The 19,965-nt window shown below is 35.3% G+C and overlaps 1 protein-coding gene across 5 annotated transcripts; it reads left to right on the forward strand.

Moving 5' to 3' along the window:
* The first annotated feature begins 2,123 nt into the window (after window positions 1-2,123).
* On the forward strand, window positions 2,124-19,955 carry LOC117911124 (HBS1-like protein). Of its 5 annotated transcripts, XM_034825323.1 has the most exons (13): window positions 2,124-2,308; window positions 2,659-2,730; window positions 6,187-6,290; window positions 9,870-10,028; window positions 10,351-10,572; window positions 10,785-10,862; window positions 14,768-15,216; window positions 15,327-15,437; window positions 15,538-16,025; window positions 17,715-17,883; window positions 18,876-19,115; window positions 19,210-19,344; window positions 19,449-19,955. In XM_034825323.1, the coding sequence occupies exons 3-13, from the start codon at window positions 6,191-6,193 to the stop codon at window positions 19,578-19,580; spliced, it is 2,283 nt and encodes a 760-aa protein (XP_034681214.1). In that variant the 5' UTR covers window positions 2,124-2,308; window positions 2,659-2,730; window positions 6,187-6,190; the 3' UTR covers window positions 19,581-19,955. The 5 variants fall into 5 exon arrangements, with proteins under 5 accessions (XP_034681214.1, XP_034681215.1, XP_034681217.1 ...); XM_034825324.1 differs by lacking the exon at window positions 10,785-10,862; XM_034825326.1 differs by lacking the exon at window positions 10,351-10,572 and having other exon boundaries at window positions 2,125-2,308.
* The last annotated feature ends 10 nt before the right edge of the window (window positions 19,956-19,965 follow it).

Below are 19,965 nucleotides of genomic sequence, written 5' to 3' on the forward strand. Positions count from 1 at the left end.
GAGCAGCGGCGGCGCGGGGAGAGAGAGAGGCTGCGGCGGCGCGACGAAGAGAGAAGCCGCAGTGGCGATCTGGCGACGTCCTGAGGGTGCAGCCGCCGTGGTGACTGGTGTGGGCGCGCGCGCGTGTAGACGGAACAGGTGGCGACGGCTTGGCGACCTCCAGAAGGCGCTGCCGCCATAGTGGCTGGTGCAGGCGCGCGTGGGCGGAGCAAGTGGGGGCAGCCTGGCGACCTCCAGAAAGAATGCTCGCCTTCCATCGCGAACCAAAAACAGGAGAAACGGCGAGAACAGAGCACCAAAAAAATAGGAACGAAAAGAACCTATACAAGCCTCATTTCGTGTATCACTCAATGAGCTCAGATGGGGGGTGGGCCAAAACAGTCACCAAGTGAATTTTCTCTAAAAAAAACCAAGTCGTGAATGCCAGTATTTCATGTGAAATCTCAGAACAGAGGATAGAAAACAGGACAAAGATCGAACAGAGGATGAGTGCAAGCAAGCTCAAATTACATAAGAATAAACAAGAATCCTCGGCAAGCAAAACCAGACATCAGAATATAAATCCCATGGTTCCCGGAAAACATAATAAAATAGCATGAAAATAAAGGAAACTTGCTTTCAGAAACCATACCTGTGTTCTTCGCTCCCCTTGGCCCCTCTCGTCCTCAGCTTTCTCTCCCTTTTTCCCCCTCTTTGACAGCCCAAAAAAAATCCGAAAAAAAAAGATCTTTTTCGTTCTCTCTGACAACTTCTCCTCCAAGCCACCTCCCCTGCCGCCAGCAGCAGCTCCTCTCCCATCCTATGGCCGCCAAAAGCAGCCCCTCCTTCTTTCGAGTGGTCAGAAAATTTTTAATAATGGAAAATGCCAGCTCCCCTTCTCTGGGGGGTCTACAGTATGTTTTGCGCGACGAAGAAGTGTTTGTAGAGGATCAAGAACTAATGATGGAAAAGATCTTCTCAGTTGCAATGTTGATTGTAAAAAGCTCAACTCATGACAATTTGTTACCAATGATAATAGACATTGAAGTTGTAAAATCATCAAATCTACCAAATGAGCTTCTTGATGATGTAACGTAGTTATTAATTTGAATTTTATATATTTTAGTTTTAATATAAGTTTTTTAATTAATTCTTTAAAGGATGCATGAGTTATTTTATAATTTAAATTTAATTTTTTAAAAAACTATTTTTCCTTTTTCTATTTTTTTAATTTAAATTTATGTGTGATTTTCATTTACCTCCTATAATTTTTTAACGAAATATAAAAGAATTGATTTTAATAACGTGCCCGACATGTCTTATTTTACTAGTTAATCTAAAGGGGTGAACTTAAATTGGTAAAAGAAGTATTAATTTGGGAATTAATTTTTAGACTACCTATTCACCCATCCTCTAAGTCGCTTTATTATGTCGGGACTACATAAAATTTCTTTCATTTTCATTCAAAAAATAAAATAAGATTTTTTTTTTTAATTAATTGGTTAAAATGATGAAATAGTTATCAAATTTATGAATCTAGTAATCATTTTGATTAAATTAATTATATGTAGGTTTTAAAAAGGGAATTATTTTTAAAAGAAAGAAAATAAATGCATTTTTGTGAAAAATAAACAAAAATAAATAAAAATGAGTGAGGGTTAGATTTAGAATTAATTAATTAAAAGTGATGAAATAATCTTCAGTGAATTTAACATTTTTTATGTTTTTTTAAAGTAACTTATTTTTAATATAAATACTCTTAATTATTTTTTTTAAAAGAAATGATTATTTTTATAAGAAAAGAATGTGTATATTTTGTCAAAAGGTGAAAAAAATATATATAAAGGATTAGATTTTGAAAATTAGTTTCACATGGCTTCTAATTTTGTTCCATTAAATCAATAAATATTTAGTTAAAAGAGATAAAATAATCTCCGAATTATAAATCCGACATTTCTCATGTTTTTATTCGAAAAATAATTTTTTTTTAATATAAATGTTATTTTACCGTTTCAAGTATTTATATATAGGTTTTGAAAAAAAGGCGATTATTTCAACGAGAAAATAACAAGGAAATTTTTACGTAAAAGAGGCCAAAATAGGTTGGTGGGTTAAATTTCAAATCTTGGGTTCTGATAACCCTTTTAATCAAACGACTCTTTACTCAAGTAAGGAATTAGCCCATTCTTTTTCTTCCGGTCATCTTTCCTGTTTCTTTCGTTTTCTGTTCCATCAAAGAATAATACCCGACAGAAACGGGAAGATTATAGAACATTGAGAGGTTGTGGGTGTTTATGGGACATGGGTTTCGAGGCGTCTTCTCGCACAGGTGAATTCAAGATTGATTGAAATTTGTAATTCCAGATTCCTTATGCTTTCTTTGGTGAAAAACCTGAAAATCCAATTCTCGAGTTTTGAAAATTTCCCATTCCGTCACTGTTTTGGAAATCTAATCGCAACACTTTCTAGGGTTATTTGCAAGCTTTTGTTTTTGGGTTTTGAGGATTTGGGAATATTGTATTCTGATATGGAACTGAGAGCGGATTTGATAAGATGTGGGGATCAAGGTCTTGTCTGGTTTGCGAGTTTTAGGCAGTTTAGAACTTCCTGCTTCTATTGTCGTTTATTGATGTTTTCTTCCTTTGTTGGAAATTGAACTCTATGTTCTTGCTGAAACAGGTTTCAAGGCAGAGTTTGGACAATTATAAACTTCAGTTAAATTACCTCTTTCCAAAGTAGGAGGTACTGAAGGTGAGCGGTAGTAGTTGGCATTTATTAGAGACATATATATCTTGGTTCCTTGGTGTGGAATGCATAAACCTGAGAACAATATCATACATTTGTTTTTCTTTTCATAACACATCGTATCTGTAACCCCTCCAACTTTACCAAAAAGTTTAAGTTGTTAGGTAATGGTGACCAACAATATATATTGATTTGTGCTACAACCCTAACACCATACCTCATGGGTAGCATTCTTTGGGATTGCACAGGGACTCTATAAATGGGGAAAATAAACAAGAAGTGAGGTTTGAACTTGAGACCTCCAGCAAAGTATTTATTCATTTTAACTTTGGTATCTTGTAAAACTATTAATTTACCTAAAAACTTAAGCTGTTAGGTAATGGTGGACCAACAATGTATATCAAGTAGATAAAGGTGATATCATCATATTATGTATTGTGTGGTTGGTTGGCATTTATTAATGACATGTAAATTGTTGTTTATTCCTTATTTTTGACATACAATATGTTTAGGTTTCGATTAGATGAATCTAGCAAGTTGTAAATCATACCATGTGTCATGTTTCTATTTCTTAGTATTTCAGTGGATTTTAAATGGTTGTTTCTTATAAAAGAAATGAAGTTAAATTCTAAGTGCTAGGAAGAGAAATTTTATTATAGTGAAGGCAAAAGAAAGCAAGAGAGTTTCCGATCTGGAGAGTCTAGCTAATGACATGGGTTACAGGAGGAGGAAACTTTCTTCAAAGTGTTGTAGGTATGCTGTTGGGTGCTCAGCTGAAGTCCTTATTTTTGTGTAATTCACTGGAGGAAAAATTCATGAAAAGGGTTGGCTTCTTCGAACTGCAAGTATCTATCCAAAGAAGGGGGAGTTACCTTGTTGAAAAGCACACTATCCAGCCTTTTGATTTATTTAGGATTGGGTTATGTAATGTCTAGAAGGCAAGAATCAGGCTGGTAAGAATTCAAAGAGATTTTCTCTAGGGTAGAAGTCTTCTCTGAAAGAAAATTCATCTAACAAGGTGGTTGACTGTTTCTTTGAAAAGGCAATAGGGGTGTTTGTGTATGAGGAGTCTTGATCCCCTCTACAAAGGCATTAGGGTAAGTGGTGAAGGAGATATGTTTTGGAGCATGACAATTTCTGGAGAAAGGTGGCAATGTGAAGTACAGGGAATTGGAAAGGGACTATTTCTTTAATGAAGGGAGGGGTGCTTATAGCTCAAGCCATTTGAAGCCATACGGAAAGGTGGGGCTGATTTCTTCCCTAGAGTGATTTGTGCCATTTGGAACGGCCTAGGTGTCAAGTTTTGCCATGGCCCTTGGTGCAATGAAGATCCCACAAAGCATCATTTATGGGAGCTCTTCAATATGATGGCTCAAAAGGATGTTTGGATCGGAATTGTTGGGTTGGTGATTGTTGGAACCTAGATTTAGAAGGAGCATTTTAGATAGGGAGAGGTTTTCAATGAAATTGTTGTTGCAGCTGTTAAATCTCTTTCAATGTTTAGTGATATGAACAACAAGTTGATTTGGAAGATTGATAGAAAAGGTTTATTTTCCATCAGTTCATGCTACTCATCCCTTGTCTCTAAGAAGCCCTTGTTCTTTCCTGTTAAGCTGATTGGGAACTTGAGAGTGTCTTCTAAGGTGTGGGTTTTTTTTTCTTCTTTTTGTTTTTTTCTCATGGGAAGCAACTTGAGAGAAAGTTTTGACTTTAGACAAGCTTATGATGAGGGGGTGAAGCTTGGTTAGTAGGTGTTGTTTATGCAAAGATGATATAGAATTTCTAGCCTACATCTTCATTCACTACAAATGGACCTCTATATTGTGGTCTTTGGTCTTCTCTCTTTTTGGAGTGTCTTGGGTGTGTTCCTTTTTTATTAGGGAAGTCTTTAGCTGGCATGACTCTTTTGATAGAACTAAGCACAAAGCTATTTTGACTTTCGAGGCTGATCCCGCTTTGTATTGGGTCACTTAAAAAGAGTGTGATAAAAGAACATTTGAAGGAGTGGAATGATCTTTTGTAGAGCTGAAAGATTCAGTTCTTAAGGGTTTATTTTTGTGACCAAGTGGGGATTTGGGCTCTCATAAATCATTACCCTCCTGTCCACCACCCTTTTTTTTTTTTTTTCTTTTTCTTTTTCTTTTAGATTTTGTATGCTGTATAGGGATTGGTTACCATAGCAGCAGTGTTTTCCAGCATTTATATGTTGCCAATACACATCGTGTGTACTTGGGTTGCACCCTCTCTTTTATTAGGGGCCTCTTAATACATTTTATTTGTTTGCTTATCAAAAAAATAAAAGAAAAAAAAAACTTCCAAATAATAATATAATAATTATTTGGAAAATGTTGAAATTTGATCTAATGCTTTTGTTTTAGTTAACTAATAAGGAGGCTAAAGAGGTGGTTTAATGCTTCTAAGGTTTTAAGACAAGCTAGAGGTCAGTATAATGGTTCTAGAGTCTGAGGCAAATGGTAATAGAGACTCTTGGATGGATGACTAGTAGGGTGGAAGTTTTAGGCTTGGTGGAAGGTTTTTCTGTGGGGAGTGGATTCAACTTTTATGCTTCCATTTGTGAATAACACACCATCATCTTCTCTTCTACTGGAGAAACAAAACTTACAGTGCTACAAATGAAGTCCAAGACTTAGAGTTGACTTTGGGCTTTAGATGGTCTTAGCTCCTTCATGGGCTGTCTTTTGAAGGTGTGGATGTTTTGCATGGGTGTTTTACAGTAAAATCCTCCTTCAAGGAGCTAGGAGGATTTTCCAGAAATCAAAATTTGTAGAACTTTCTCTTTGAAGGTGGCTTTTTGTATGTATACGACACTGGAAAAGGGTATTAGACAGTAATAATTCCTTGAGTTGGCACTATAAATTAATTGATCCTGTGGGCAGGAATGGATGTCTACTTGTTTTTGTGGAAAGAGTTGAGCTAAGGGTGTTTTGGAATTCCTTTTCCTGCAATGATTTTCTTTGTTGTCATCCTCTTTATGTTTACTGTCTTAGTTGGGTAGCTCTGTATGTACTCCATGTACTGGGTTCATCTTCTTTTAATGCTTTATTATTTTTTTTTGATAGACAAAGAGAAAAATAAATTAAAACACGCCAAAACAGGGGGCACTCCCTATGTACACAGACAGTATACAAAGAAAGCCAAAATGCTTTATTATACAATCACACACTTAGAAAAATTAGAAAAAAGAAGGGGAAAAAAGGTTGATACAATATAAGGATTTCCTGACACAGATTCAGTTATGAAATTATTCAATGTGGTGGATAGGGGCCTATTAAATTAGTAAATTCAACATGGAATTTCATGTGGATGTGTTGATCTTGGGAATTGGAATAATTTGTCATACATGTAAGATATCTATGTCATGATGATAGCTTAGACTTGAATTCTCTGAGTATAATGCATTTCTAATTTGATCTTTTTCTTTTTCCCTTTTTTTATTATTAGGACAATGCCTCGCAAAGGAAACTATCAAGCTGATTATTATGACAAAGATTATGATTATGAGGATTATGAGGATTATGATTATGATCTTGATGTAGAAGAAAATGGTTAGTAACTCTAAAAATTTTATTATTTATTGCTTCAAATGTGCATGTTCTATTTTTTATGGATCCTTTTTTTTTTTTTTATAATATACATATAGATTTAACGTAATTTTGTCAATCTTGGGATAACAAAAATTTAGTATATATTTTTATTTTTATATATGCCATGTTCTAATAATTGTACCTACTAAGGAGATAATTCTCAGCTAAGTTCCTGCATTAAAAACTTTGTATTTAAAGAATCAGATGCTTACCCAAACCCAGGTTACATAACAATATCCACACCACTAATTCCTATTCCTTGGAACTCCCTCTCTGCCATTTCATCCACTTCCAGATACTTCCAAGTCACACCAAATGGAGCAGTTCTGTAAACTTTGCGCTTATATTTTCTGATGAATTTCCGATGTCTGTTTCCTATATCCCTTGCATAAACTTTGGAAAAACCCATGAAATTCCAAAGAGGCTTAAATCATATGTTACAGTTCTTGGGATGCTATTAAATGTAAGAGTAGGTAAGTAGCATTCTTTTCATCTTCTTGCTCCCACAGCACCAGTCTGGCATGACCCTGCCTTTCCTAAGTAATCAATGCTTAGATTTCTATCCTAAGCAACCTCACATAAAGCACTAAGTCACCATATTGACCCAAAACCTTCTGTTTGATAATTGGTTAAAAATGCATATCAAGCTAATTGAGCTCAATCCTAACACCCACATCATGAGTAATCCTCTTTCAGCTTGCACAAGGACGCATTAATGGGGGATATAAACATCAGTGGGGCTCAAACTTAATGCTAACTTGAGCTTGATAAATACTACTAATTTGACCCAAAAGCTTAAGCTCTTAGGGAATAAGCCAACAATGTATATCAAGTTGATTTGAGCTAAATCTCTAACATAAAGAAGCTAGGTCTAGGAGCATGGACTTCTTTATCAGAAAATATATTTTCTGTATTGATCATCAATGTCTTGAAATATGATCTCACTGTGAACTTACCATCCACAATCGTGCTCCAATCATCATCATCTTATTAAGCCATGCCACACACCACACCCACCCCTCCTCAACCCGGTAAAGTTGTGGCAGAAAGGATTCAACCTCCTTAATGTTACTGTGCTTGGTGTTTCAAGTCCTGAAATGGCAGCAGCTATTGTTCTGGGATGATGTTTGATGTGGAAGATGACAAGGAATGTAAGTATCTGCTATCATTTATGGTCCATATTCAAGGTGGCGGTGAGGTTAGGTAGCAAGGATATGTTGGAATGGAAACTATGAATAAAAGCTTTTCATTTAAATCATTTTATAAGAAGTTCGGTATTTTGAGATGTTGAAAGAGCAGCAGCATGAGAAAAGTCTTAACTATTGACAGTTAAGTAGAAACACCCCCGATTAGTGCTGCCTGTGCCAGGACCCCTTGTTGCTTCATTATTTGTTGCTCAAGATTTGTGGTTTCTTCACTTCATCTTTCATTTCTTGGCTCAAAACAATAAAACTGATGGTAAGAAGTTGGCATGGTATGGAAGGAGAGTGTGGAGAACAGGTCCCTTGAGTTTTGCTTGGTGTTGTGGAAGGAGCATGACAAGAGAACATTAAAAGGTGTGGAATGATGAGTTGTGGAAGGAGCATAAATATTACATCATGGAGAATTCCCACCCACTACATCCAGCTCAGCGAATCAATAAAGTCTAATATGGACAAAAAACATGTACATTCTTTCCTACTCCAAAAATTATGTCTAAATAATTGTTTGAGCGCTTGATCTACCTTTTTAGGATTCTCAAACACTAGTCTATTTCTCTCCTCCCATAAGGTCCTTAGCTATAGATAATTCCACTTTCTTTAAATAGCCTTGATCCTTTATTAGCTTTCTTTGTCTTTCGCCCAACAAAGGATTCATGCCAACTTAGGTGGGCCTTTTTTTCTAAGGAGTACATTACCCACTCTCTTTCAAATAGAGCACAAATCAATTGCCACAAGATTACCACTTTCAAGCAATGAAGGAGGATATAATCAATTGTTTCTTCTTCCTCTTTATGCATATAGCATCTATTCAACATCATACACCCCTTCCTTTTAAGTTGCTCCAAAGTCAATATCTGTCCTTCCCCAAACAACTTTCCAAGCAAAAAGGCAGACTCTCAATGGCACCTAAGAATTCCAAACAATTCTGGAAGGAAAAGCCCCCATTCTTTCAATGGAAAAAGAGGGATAGAGAGATTTAATTGAAAAGGTCCCACACTTTGATATCAACCACACCATTTTATCCTCCATGTCCCTATCAATTGACGGGGATTGCAATTGCTTGAAAAAAGCCTTTGCCTCCTTTAGCTCCTAATCATGGAGTTGTCTTGAGAAATGAGCGTTCCAGCATCCCCCTTCCCCTTCTAGATGCCACATCTCTGCTATGCATGCATCTTTGGCATTGGCTATAAAAAATAAAAAAATAAATTAAAAAAAAAAAGGGAAAAAGGAAAAACCCCTCTAAGGAACAAATCATCACACCATTTATCCTTCCAAAATTTCACTATCTGCCTAGCCTAGATAGGTGTCTGTGACCCTTAAAATCATGGAAGCTAGAAGTTTGAAAGGCAATCTAGGGAGTTCCTATGACCTTGTCACTATGGTCACCCTAGAGTACATTCCTCTCTGTTAGATATGCTGTAACAAAAATCAGTGGTAATGTGAAGTAGTTGAGCATTTGTACACTGTGATTTCAAAAGTACTATGAAATTTAAAAGTAACATTTAAGTGTTTGGTAAACTGGATTGTTAAATTACTGTGAGCATGGATGGTGACCAAAAAATGGAAGTTAAAAATTGAATTAATTTCCTTTATTTCAATATAAAAATCAACGTTTAATTAAATTGTTATACCATTTCAAACCAATTCTTAGTATTCTCATTTTTCTTTTAATTTGTTTTTGGAAAAATTACTTTCATTTTCCTATTTTAACAAAATTTATAAACATATTTATGATAATAGTTTTTATTTTACATTTTAGAACATGTAGTACGAAATATAAATCCAACAAATATTACATATCTACAATAGAAAAGTTTCAACTAACTTTCAATATTATGGGCATATTAAAGTTACAATTGTGAAATTTCTTAAATGATTCATTATGATCTTAGACAATTGGCAACCAATTTCAAATATAAAAAATTTTGATCCAAAAAATTAAACTATTAGGGAAAATAATATAATTTAAAGTCTTGTTATTCTATATAATAAAATATAATCAATTATTTAATAGAATATAAATTATCTGTATTTTTAATAAATGAATTGCATATATTACAACGAAAATTAGTTAGAAGAAAACTTTGAGCCCTTCACCTTTCTGGAATCGTATTTAATATCTAGACATGTGCTTTTCTTTATTTATATATGAAGAAAATTTTGATTTCTAGTCATAGCAATTTGGTGATATGTGGTCATAAATTGTTATTTTAAACATGCAAAACCAATGATCAATTTTTATGCAGAATTGCATGATATAAAGCTCTTTGGGTTGTGGAACCAACATTTCTAAATCCTTTTCACCTCAATAAATCTGGCATTTACTTTGCTGCTATAGGAGAAGCTGTTGAGACAAACCAGGAAACTGTTCGGCATGGGATTTGGCGTTGCTCAATTTGCACATTTGATAATGATGAGAGTATGTCTGCATGTGATATTTGTGGGGTTCTTCGCTATCCTTTGGTTAACATTCGCAACAATAATGATACAAAAACAGGTATAAATGAGTTATTGTATAATTTTTTTACTTATATTATCCCAAATTTGGGGAAGTGAGTTATTGTGTGGATTAACCTATATCTCATTCTTATTCTATGTGACAATTGAACTCCTTTCTCTTAGTATTTTGGTCTCCTGGATATAATAACACTGCTGGACATGATCTATGCACCAGAACCCATTTTGCATTTCATTTTTGTTTTTTTGTTTTTTGCCATGCGGATAGCTCCCATCCGTTTGGGCACCTGCTCTTATGTTAGTATCCTTGTTGCATAGGTTCTGCTTCACATTGCTTTATAGAATAGATCTCTTTCATGCAGCTGATGGCATATGCAAAGATTCTGGAGCATCTATAATGGCCAAGTCTCTTTTTGCACAATTGCAGCATCGGACACTGAAAAAGGCTGTGATCTTTCAACAACAGAATGATGATGTTGTGATAGAAGAGAGCTCTAACTTCCAAAAGCATGGGAATATCCAAGGACAATTTCACGAGGTCCATAAGGCTTTTAGCTTTCATGGACTTCACCATATCAATATAGGTCCGCACATTTTCTAAAGTAGGATGCGGATCTATAAAGAACCATTCATCTTACATTTGACAATTTGTCCCCCAACCTGAATAGTATTTTACATTTGAAACACCAGTATTGGGTCCAGTAGATGGCATCTTTAGTATCATTTTCTATTCATAAGTTTTAGAGGCTGCTTTTTTGTTATTCATTTCTGACCTTAGATATGTTCATGGTGGCAGCCCCTTTCAAGTTTGATGTTCCTTCTCCAGATGAATTAGTTTCTAACGGAATGCATGCCTCCAAAATGGCTTCAAAAGGTAGCACTTTGTGGTTGCAAATTGAATTGTGGCCTTGTTAATCCCAATTGATAAAAGAATGGGAAACTTTCATATATTCACATTGAAAGTATGAGAAAACTATACAAATATATAGAGCAGATTCCTATATCAACAAGGAAAGTCCACCTCATAAATGTGTAGAGAAGGATTCTTATTTTAAAAGTCCTACTCATGAAGAAAGGAAAAAAAAAAATACTTAAGGAAAATAATATTTTCTTCTCTCCTTTTTTAGCACCAATAAACTAAGTTATTTAATTTTTATTAGATTAAGAAGGTAGCCTTCTATATTAATGAGCACTAGTCTTATGCCCACTTGTTAGAGGACATGGAAAATTAAGTACTTATCCTAGTGGAATTGCATGGTTTTGATATTTTTGTGCTTTCCAACAATATCAACTTAGCATGACATCAACTAGGTGGGCAACTTTCATGTGAAGAAGCACAATGTTATAATCAAAAGAAAAATTACTATATAACAAGCCTTTGATAAAAATAAAAATAAATATTGTTATTAATATTATTATTATTGTTATTATTATTTGAACACAAAGATGAGTTGAGAATGAATTTCTAATTCTCATTACTGCCATGTACATAGGATCTACAATCATATTTATAGATTATTGTTATTATTATTATTATTATTATTATTATTATTATTATTTGAACGCAAAGATGAGTTGAGAATGAATTTATAATTATCATTTCTGCCATGTTCACAGAATCTACAATCAAATTTATGGATACAATGGTCTAAATCCATTTAGTGGAATAACTTATTTACCAAAAATAATTCAAATTCAAATTCAAAGAATCAAATATTCTAAAAAATAAAATATTATAAAATATTCTAAAAATGGATAATACTTCCTAGTTTTCAGCAGTGAATCTGAACTAATCTTTCCACATCCCCCCTCAAGTTGGCTTGAAAATATCTTTCATACCCAACTTGCAAGTTATGCTATTGCCCCCTTATGGCCCCTTGGTAAAAACATCTGCCAACTACTCAATAGTAGGAAGACAAGGCATGAATATCAGTCCACCATCTAACTTCTCTTTGATAAAGTGTCGGCCAACTTCTACGTATTTGGTTCTATCATGTTGAACCGGATTATGTGCTTTATTGATTGCTTCTTTATTGTCATAATAGAGCTTCATAGGCATGGACTTGTCACTTTGAGGTCTTCAAGTAACTTTTTCAGCTATAAAAGTTCGCAAATCCCATAAGCTGCTACTCTAAATTCAACCTCCACACTGCTTTTAGCCATCACAGTTTGCTTCTTGTGTCTCCAAATGACTAGGTTGCCTTCAATGAATGTACAGTAGGCTAATGTGGGCCGTCGACCTATTATGCTTCCCACCCAATCAACATCAGTGTAAGTTTCAATCCATGAGTGGCCATGATTCTTGAAAAGTCAACCCTTTCTAGGTTTCCTTTTTAAATACTTGAGAATTCAGTAGGCTGCTTTAAAATGTTCTTCCCTTGGTGAGTGCATAAATTGACTATTACACTTACTAGAAACACTATGTCCAATTGGGTATGAAATGGATAAATGAGTCTCCCAACTAACCTTTGAAATTGCTCCCAATTCACCACCTTATCTGCACTTGCTGATTGTAGCCTAAGATTGGGCTCCATTGGGGTTTCCACTGGTTTGCAACCAAGTAAACCGACTTCCTCAAGTAACTTAAGTACATACTTTCTTTGTGACACAATATTCCCTTCCTAATCCTTGCAAACTCCATGCTCAAAAAGTATCTTAAGATTCCAAGGTCTTTAACTTCAAATTCTCTTGCAAGGTACTTCTTCAAGACCTCTAGTTTCCCTATATCATCACGGGTAAGGATCATGTCATCCACATATACAATGAGTATGACTATCTTACCCATAGTTGAGTGCTTATAGAACATGTGATCGACTTGACTTTATTGATATCCACGCCTTTTGATAGCCTTGGTGAATCAACCAAACCAGGCTTTAGGTGATTGTTTTAGTCCATAGAGAGACTTCTTTAATTTACATACTTTTCTAGCTCCAAGCATGCTTTCAAAACCCGGTGGTAGGTCCATGAAGACCTCCTCCTCTAGCTCTCTGAGTTGATGCATTAACCAACTCAAATTTGCAGCAAGGGATAGTAGTACGCAAATCGAATTAACTTTTGTAACAAGAGCAATGGTCTCTTGATAGTCAATTTTGTAAGTCTAGGTGAATCCTTTGGCCACAAGCCTTGCCTTGTACGTATCAATGTTTCCATCTTCCTGATATTTAAGTGTAAACACACATAGCCACAGTCCTTTTATTTCTTCTTCTTAAGAGCATTCATCTCTTCCATGATTATCGTCCTCCATTTATTTATCAAAAATAAAAAATAAAAAATAATGATTACCGTCCTCCATTCAATGTGACCTAATGCTTCCTGTATAGTTTTAGGCAACAGAACACTAGAGAGATTGGAAGTAAAGGCTCTATAGTTTTGAGAAAGTCTATGGAATGAGTCATAATTTGCTATAGGATGCATAGTGTAGGAACACGTGCCTTTCTAAGTGCAATGGGAACATTGAGGTCATGTGAAGCACTGTCTAGACTACTAGATTAGGATTTGAACATGGGTTTGGCGAAGAGATGCCTATTTCATCTAGAGGGCCATCATTTGGAGTTCCTTGGCTTATGTTGGGTCGTGATTCACTATTCTGATTATTTTTCCTTCAGACACACAGCTCAGTTTGAGTTTCTTTCTGTAGTGGTTCTCCCCTTGAATTAGAATCTATAATTCTTGGTCCATTAAGTAAAGGCTGGACAGCGGGTAAAGGGTCAATGGGTAACATTTTTGAGTGGGATTTTTGTGGGTCACTTGGTAATGACACGGATAAGATAAGTTGAGAAGGAATTTCTAATTCTCATTGCTGCCATGTACATAGGATTTACAATCATATTTATACGTACAATGGTCTAAATCCATTTAAGGGAACAACCCATTTACAAGAAATAATTCAAATTCAAATTCAATGAATAAAGTATCCTAAAGAATAAAATATCTTAAAATATTCTAAATGTGGAGAATACTTCCTAATTTTCAGCAGTGAATCTCCTAATTTTTAGCAGTGAATATGAACCAATCTTTCCATCATCATCATCATCCTCCTCCTCATCATCATCATTCTCATCCTCATTGCTATCATCATCATCATCTACTAACAAGCATCAATGTTGAGTCATCATTGTCATCATCATCATCATCCTCATTGCTGTCATCATCATCATCATCTACTAACAAGCATCAATGTTGACTCATCATCATCATCATCATCATCATTATTATGATATAACAAGCATTGATGCTGAGAGTGTCATAATTGCATAATTTAGCTCCATATATTTTTGTTCAAACTTCTCATGTCTTCTAATTTAGACATCTAGATTTGTTCATATTTCTCATGTTTTCACTCTTCAATGCTTGTTATTATATATAACTAGCATTGATGCTGAGAGATAGTCTGTTATAATTGCATAATTTAGCTCCATATATTTTTGTTCATACTTCTCATGTCTTCACTCTTCAAATTAGTCTTCTAGATCTGTGTATGTGGAATTTCTGATCAAAACTGCATTCATCTGGATTGAAATTGAGAATTTGAGTCACTTTTTCTTGGATTGTGGAACATGAGACCATACCGAATCAAATTATTTGGGCCCACACTATCTTGTAGGGAGGCAATTTGTTACCCTTGCTTTGTTTTTTCATTTGCTTGTTTTCAGATACTCTGGTCCTATTTTATGCACGAGGCTTGCTCTAGTGTGTTATTCAAGTTTTAAAATTTAAATAATTTTTGGTTGTATATTCAATTTTAGTTTTTCTCTACTACAACATATTCTTTATGTGCAGCCAATCTCACCACTTCAGTATCTTCTGAAGTTCCGTCAAGAGTCATTGATAAGCATGGTTTAGTTAATAAACAATCTAGTGCTAAAAGATCAGATAGGTCCTCTGATTTGATGCCAAAAGGCAGACATGAAAATGTGGGTGACAGAGACTTTTCAGAGAGTGGTGCAGCAAATACAGAGTCAAGTGCTAAAGGTTCAGATAGCTCATCCATGTTGATGCCAAAAGGAAGAAATAATAACAAGGATGAAAGCAATATTTCTTCAATTGACAAAAACAAACGTCAAAGTATTTCTGGCAATTTGTTGTCCAGTATGACTTTGAATGTTAAATCTGAATACTCAAAGAGCAGTAGTGCTGGAAAATCAGTTTCAGATGTGCACTATAAGCCCGAGAAATGGATGATCCCTGATCAAGAAAATGATGTTCTGACTCAATTGAATCTTGCAATCGTAAGTCACCTGTCTGATTTTAGTTGAATTATCCAGGCAATATTCTTGTTTCCTTAAATTGATTTTTTTTAACAATTAGTAATATCATTTCATCTTTATTATTATCATAGGTTGGTCATGTTGATTCTGGGAAATCAACTCTCTCAGGAAGACTGCTACACCTATTGGGACGAATATCCCAAAAAGAAATGCACAAATATGAGAAAGAGGCTAAACTACAGGTTATCTCACTGCAATTGCTCTGTTTCTTTTTAATTGTGTGCTTAAGAAATTAAAATGCTGTTAGGGGTTGGATTTATGTGTTGTTTATTATTCAATCAGGGCAAGGGTTCGTTTGCTTATGCTTGGGCATTGGATGAGAGCACAGAAGAAAGGGAAAGGGGCATAACTATGACTGTAGCTGTTGCTTATTTTGACTCCAAAAAGTATCATGTTGTTGTGCTTGACTCCCCAGGTCATAAAGATTTTGTTCCAAACATGATTTCTGGCGCAACACAAGCAGATTCTGCAATTCTCGTTATAGATGCCTCAATTGGTGCATTCGAAGCAGGTGTGGATAGTACTGGAGGGCAAACAAGGGAACATGCACAACTTATTAGAAGTTTTGGTGTTGATCAAATTATAGTTGCGGTTAACAAAATGGATGCTGTGGAATACTCCAAGGAACGGTTTGATTTCATCAAAATGCAGCTTGGAACTTTTCTCCGTTCTTGTGGTTTCAAGGATTCTTCTGTGTCCTGGATTCCATTGAGTGCCATGGAAAATCAAAATCTGGTGGAAGCAGCTTCTGATGCTCGTTTGTCATCCTGGTGAGTTCACTTTTAGTCATCAATTCCAATTTTTTATGTTTAGATATGGAAGTCTATTGGTCTTTAATGATGACTTTTCTTACCATGAGGAAGCATAAACTGAAATCTAGAGGGAGGGAAGAAAGAAAGAAAGAAAATAAAGAAATCATTACAGCCTTGGCATGGATTTATGATTCATCCCCCCTTTCGCATCCACCAAAACTAATATATATACATATATGTATATATTAAAGAGAATAAAGGAGGTAATTTCTTATCTAGGGTGAAACAAGTTGAGGTGAGCTGAATATTTACTTGCTTTGGCTTGGCTCAGTCATATTTAGTTGTCCTCATGCTGAACTCAAGTTTGAACAGGACTTGCCTAAGCCTATCGACTCTCAGCTTGACAATGTTTGTCCAAGTTTGGGTTGGCTTGATTCAACTCGATGAGAAGAGAGAGAATCTGAATCCCTGAACATTGATGATCCCAAAGTCAAAAACCCTAGAAAAAAAATGTTAGAGAAACCCTAGCCCCAATTAAGGAGGACTTTGCCCACTGACCTATAGATAGACTAGGAGCCCTCATTCTCTAATAATGTAGGAAAATGATTATACAAATACTGCACATGCTATTTTCTTTGTGATCCTCAAATGTTCTCTTTCTCCCTCTCCTTTTTACATCTCTAAATAATAAGTGGAGATTTCATATAAATATGAGGAAGCTAAGGTTTTTAAAATGCTTTTCCTTAAGTGACCAAGCTGGGCCTAGCTAGCGCCTTTCCTTCCCCCCACTCCTGCCACCTAAGTGACTGATTTATCAGTGTAGTTTGAATTATGTATGCCTGTCAAGAAAACAAAATTGTTCGGTTTGAATTCTGCTTTTTAAGATAATCTCAGATCATTCTTTGCCCATCTGTTGTTGATTCAACTCATTGACCTGGTTTTGAGTTGCTTGAGAGAAACTCTATTTTTTTGGAGCGTTAATTGTAATCCACTAATCCGACAGATTTGTGTAAGGCTTTTTGTTATAAATGAAATACTGTGGATATAGATAGAACTTCCAAACTTGCAAATTAAAAGAAATCATGGAACATTTCGATTGATAAAGCTAGAACCACTACAACTCAAAATTTATCAATGAATATAAGCATCAGTTGGCCATATGTAGAATGAGACATTACATTGCTCCTATGTGTGGAAGTGAACAAGGTCACTCACTTCCTCCATAAAGAGGAATGAAGCAACTTTTGCGAACATGTACATGGAAAATTGCTATTGCCACCCCCTTTCCAATTCATCTTTAAAATAGAATTAATGACATAAATATGACGTTATTATTTAGGAACAGAAGGAAATCTAGTAATTATATCTGGAGTATTCATGTTTAAGATAGAATTAACAATGCATACGCGATGTTAATATTTATGAACACAAGAAAATCTGGCAATAATTAGGGAGATGTGGTGGATTGCTTTGGCTATAGTATCTTCTCATCTGCCATAAGTGTAATACAAAATGTTGTTCCACGAGGACTCTGTTGTACTACCAAATTATGTCCTTGTTTAGGGGACATAATTTTAACTAGGTTTCATGTCCCTACTATGAAGGAATTTTCTGTAAGAGTAACTCCAGATATTCTGAAACCAATATTGCAAATAGCATGTTATGTATATAGAGGGAGGATCAATTAACTAGATGGTTGAAATGCAGGTATCGAGGACCTTACCTGTTGGATGCTATAGATTCCCTCCAACCTCCCACAAGAGATTTTTCAAAGCCTCTACTTATGCCAATATGTGATGTCATTAAAACATCATCATCAGGACAGGTGTCTGCATGTGGTAAATTGGAGGCTGGAGCTCTTCGAAGTGGGTTCAAGGTACGCAGTTGGGTGGTTGGTTTGGTTAGCATTATGTTCTGATTGTTTCTTTAACAGGTGTTATTAAATCAGTTTCAAGGAGATTTGTTGTAGCTAGAACCTTAGTATATACCCTTTGGTGAAGTTATTAAATCATGATGTAATTTGTAGAAGAAATATATTCTAGTAATTTGCCTATAAAAATAGAAAATGGAAAAATGTGTGTGTATATATATATATGCATATAGGGACTATGCTGTATCAGTCTCTGTTAGAAGTATCTGATGTCCATTAATCTATTTATCAAAACCGACTAATTTTACCCTTCTTGTAGAATATTATGGCTATGTTTGGTCCTCAGAAAGTTTGAGGGAAAATGCGAGGGAAGGAAAATAAAAAATAGATTTAAAATCAATAAATTATTTTTATATCTTATTCCAAACTCATTTTACTTATTTAACTCTTTTATATAAAGATTCGATAATTTAAAAATATATAAGTTTTTTACTAATTTTAATTATATTTGACTTTCTTTGGTATTTTTCATGGTAAAACAAAACATAAGAAAATCATTTTTCTTATTATTTTTTTTTTTTACTTTTCCTTAATATTTTTTGAGAACCAAACATAGCCTATGAGTTTTCATAATGTGTTTATACATCCTGGATAAATTGTTCTTTACTGTGAAAGTGTTTCTATTGCAGTTATAATGAAAAGTGAGTGTCTTGTGTCAGATGCAGAGTCTGCATCCTGCACTAAACAGGGCATGTCATCTCAGAATACTCAGTTTCTAGGTTTCCACATGGATGAGCAAACCTCAAAGTCATTAAATTGACTTTAACTATCTCATCTCTCTAAACGGTTCCCCGATGGCTTCTAATATTATTTCTCTTCTTCATCAGCCACAATGTCTCATGGATCTCTTGTTTTTATTAGGATTTACATGAGTAAAATCTGAATCAAAAACTTGTTTGCTTCTCTGTTGATGCTACCTTCTAATACAATGACTCTAGGTTCTAGTCATGCCATCTGGAGATGTGGCAACAGTGCGTTCCCTAGAACGTGACTCTCAGACTTGTGCCATTGCAAGAGCAGGAGACAATGTGGCTGTTTGTCTACAAGGTATTGATGGAAGTAATGTGATGGCTGGTGGTGTGCTTTGTCACCCAGACTTTCCAGTTGCGGTTGCAACTCGTTTGGAGCTGAAGGTTCTTGTCTTGGATATTAAAACCCCAATTTTAATGGGCTCTCAGGTATTGCCATGAATCAAAGCACTTTTATCTTTATTATTTGTTTCATAACCTTGACTAAAGGAACCGATTTATATTTTTAAATTGAAACATGCAGTTGGAATTTCACACACACCATTCAAAGGAGGCTGCAACAATTGTAAAGATACTGTCGTTGCTCGATCCAAAGACTGGAAAAGTAACGAAGACAGCTCCCCGTTGTGTAACAGCAAAGCAGAGTGCAGTACTGGAGGTGAGGGCTCAACTATTGTTATATAGTTTCTGCTGTGTTGGTTTACATTAACCTGGTAGTGGCAGCCAAATGTGACATTGGCTTACTTGTATGCTCTCTAATAGGTGGCTTTGAGTGGAGCAGTATGCGTGGAAGAGTTCTCAAATTGCAGAGCTCTTGGGAGAGCGTTTTTAAGAGCAATGGGAAGAACTCTTGCTGTAGGCATTGTAACCCGAGTAATAAAGGAGCATGAATAGAGGCCCACTTAAACATAAAGAGAGTGTAGCTAAATACACTACGGGTTTCACTAGAGACCAGTCTCTCAAGCCTCTGCAGTGCCTTCTAAATTAATTACTTCCAGAGTGTAGCATTATTTATTTATTTTATTTTATTTTATTGATGGTATCTCTCTCTCCTTTTTCTTTCCAAGGGGGCCTTTAGAGCCAAATGTGGCAAAACCACCCCCTCCTCTTCCGACTTCAATGTGCATTATTCCTTTCTTTTCCTTCTCTCAGCCCATTTGATTCTGTGGATAGTAAGAAAACAGCCATTTGCTACTTGATTCACGTGGTATGTATATATACTGGTCATGAGTATCTCAAAATTATTCTAGTGTTATGATTTTCATTTTATGTTCTTTTG

Source organism: Vitis riparia, chromosome 3, assembly GCF_004353265.1.
Source record: "Vitis riparia cultivar Riparia Gloire de Montpellier isolate 1030 chromosome 3, EGFV_Vit.rip_1.0, whole genome shotgun sequence".
Classification (NCBI taxonomy): domain Eukaryota; kingdom Viridiplantae; phylum Streptophyta; class Magnoliopsida; order Vitales; family Vitaceae; genus Vitis; species Vitis riparia.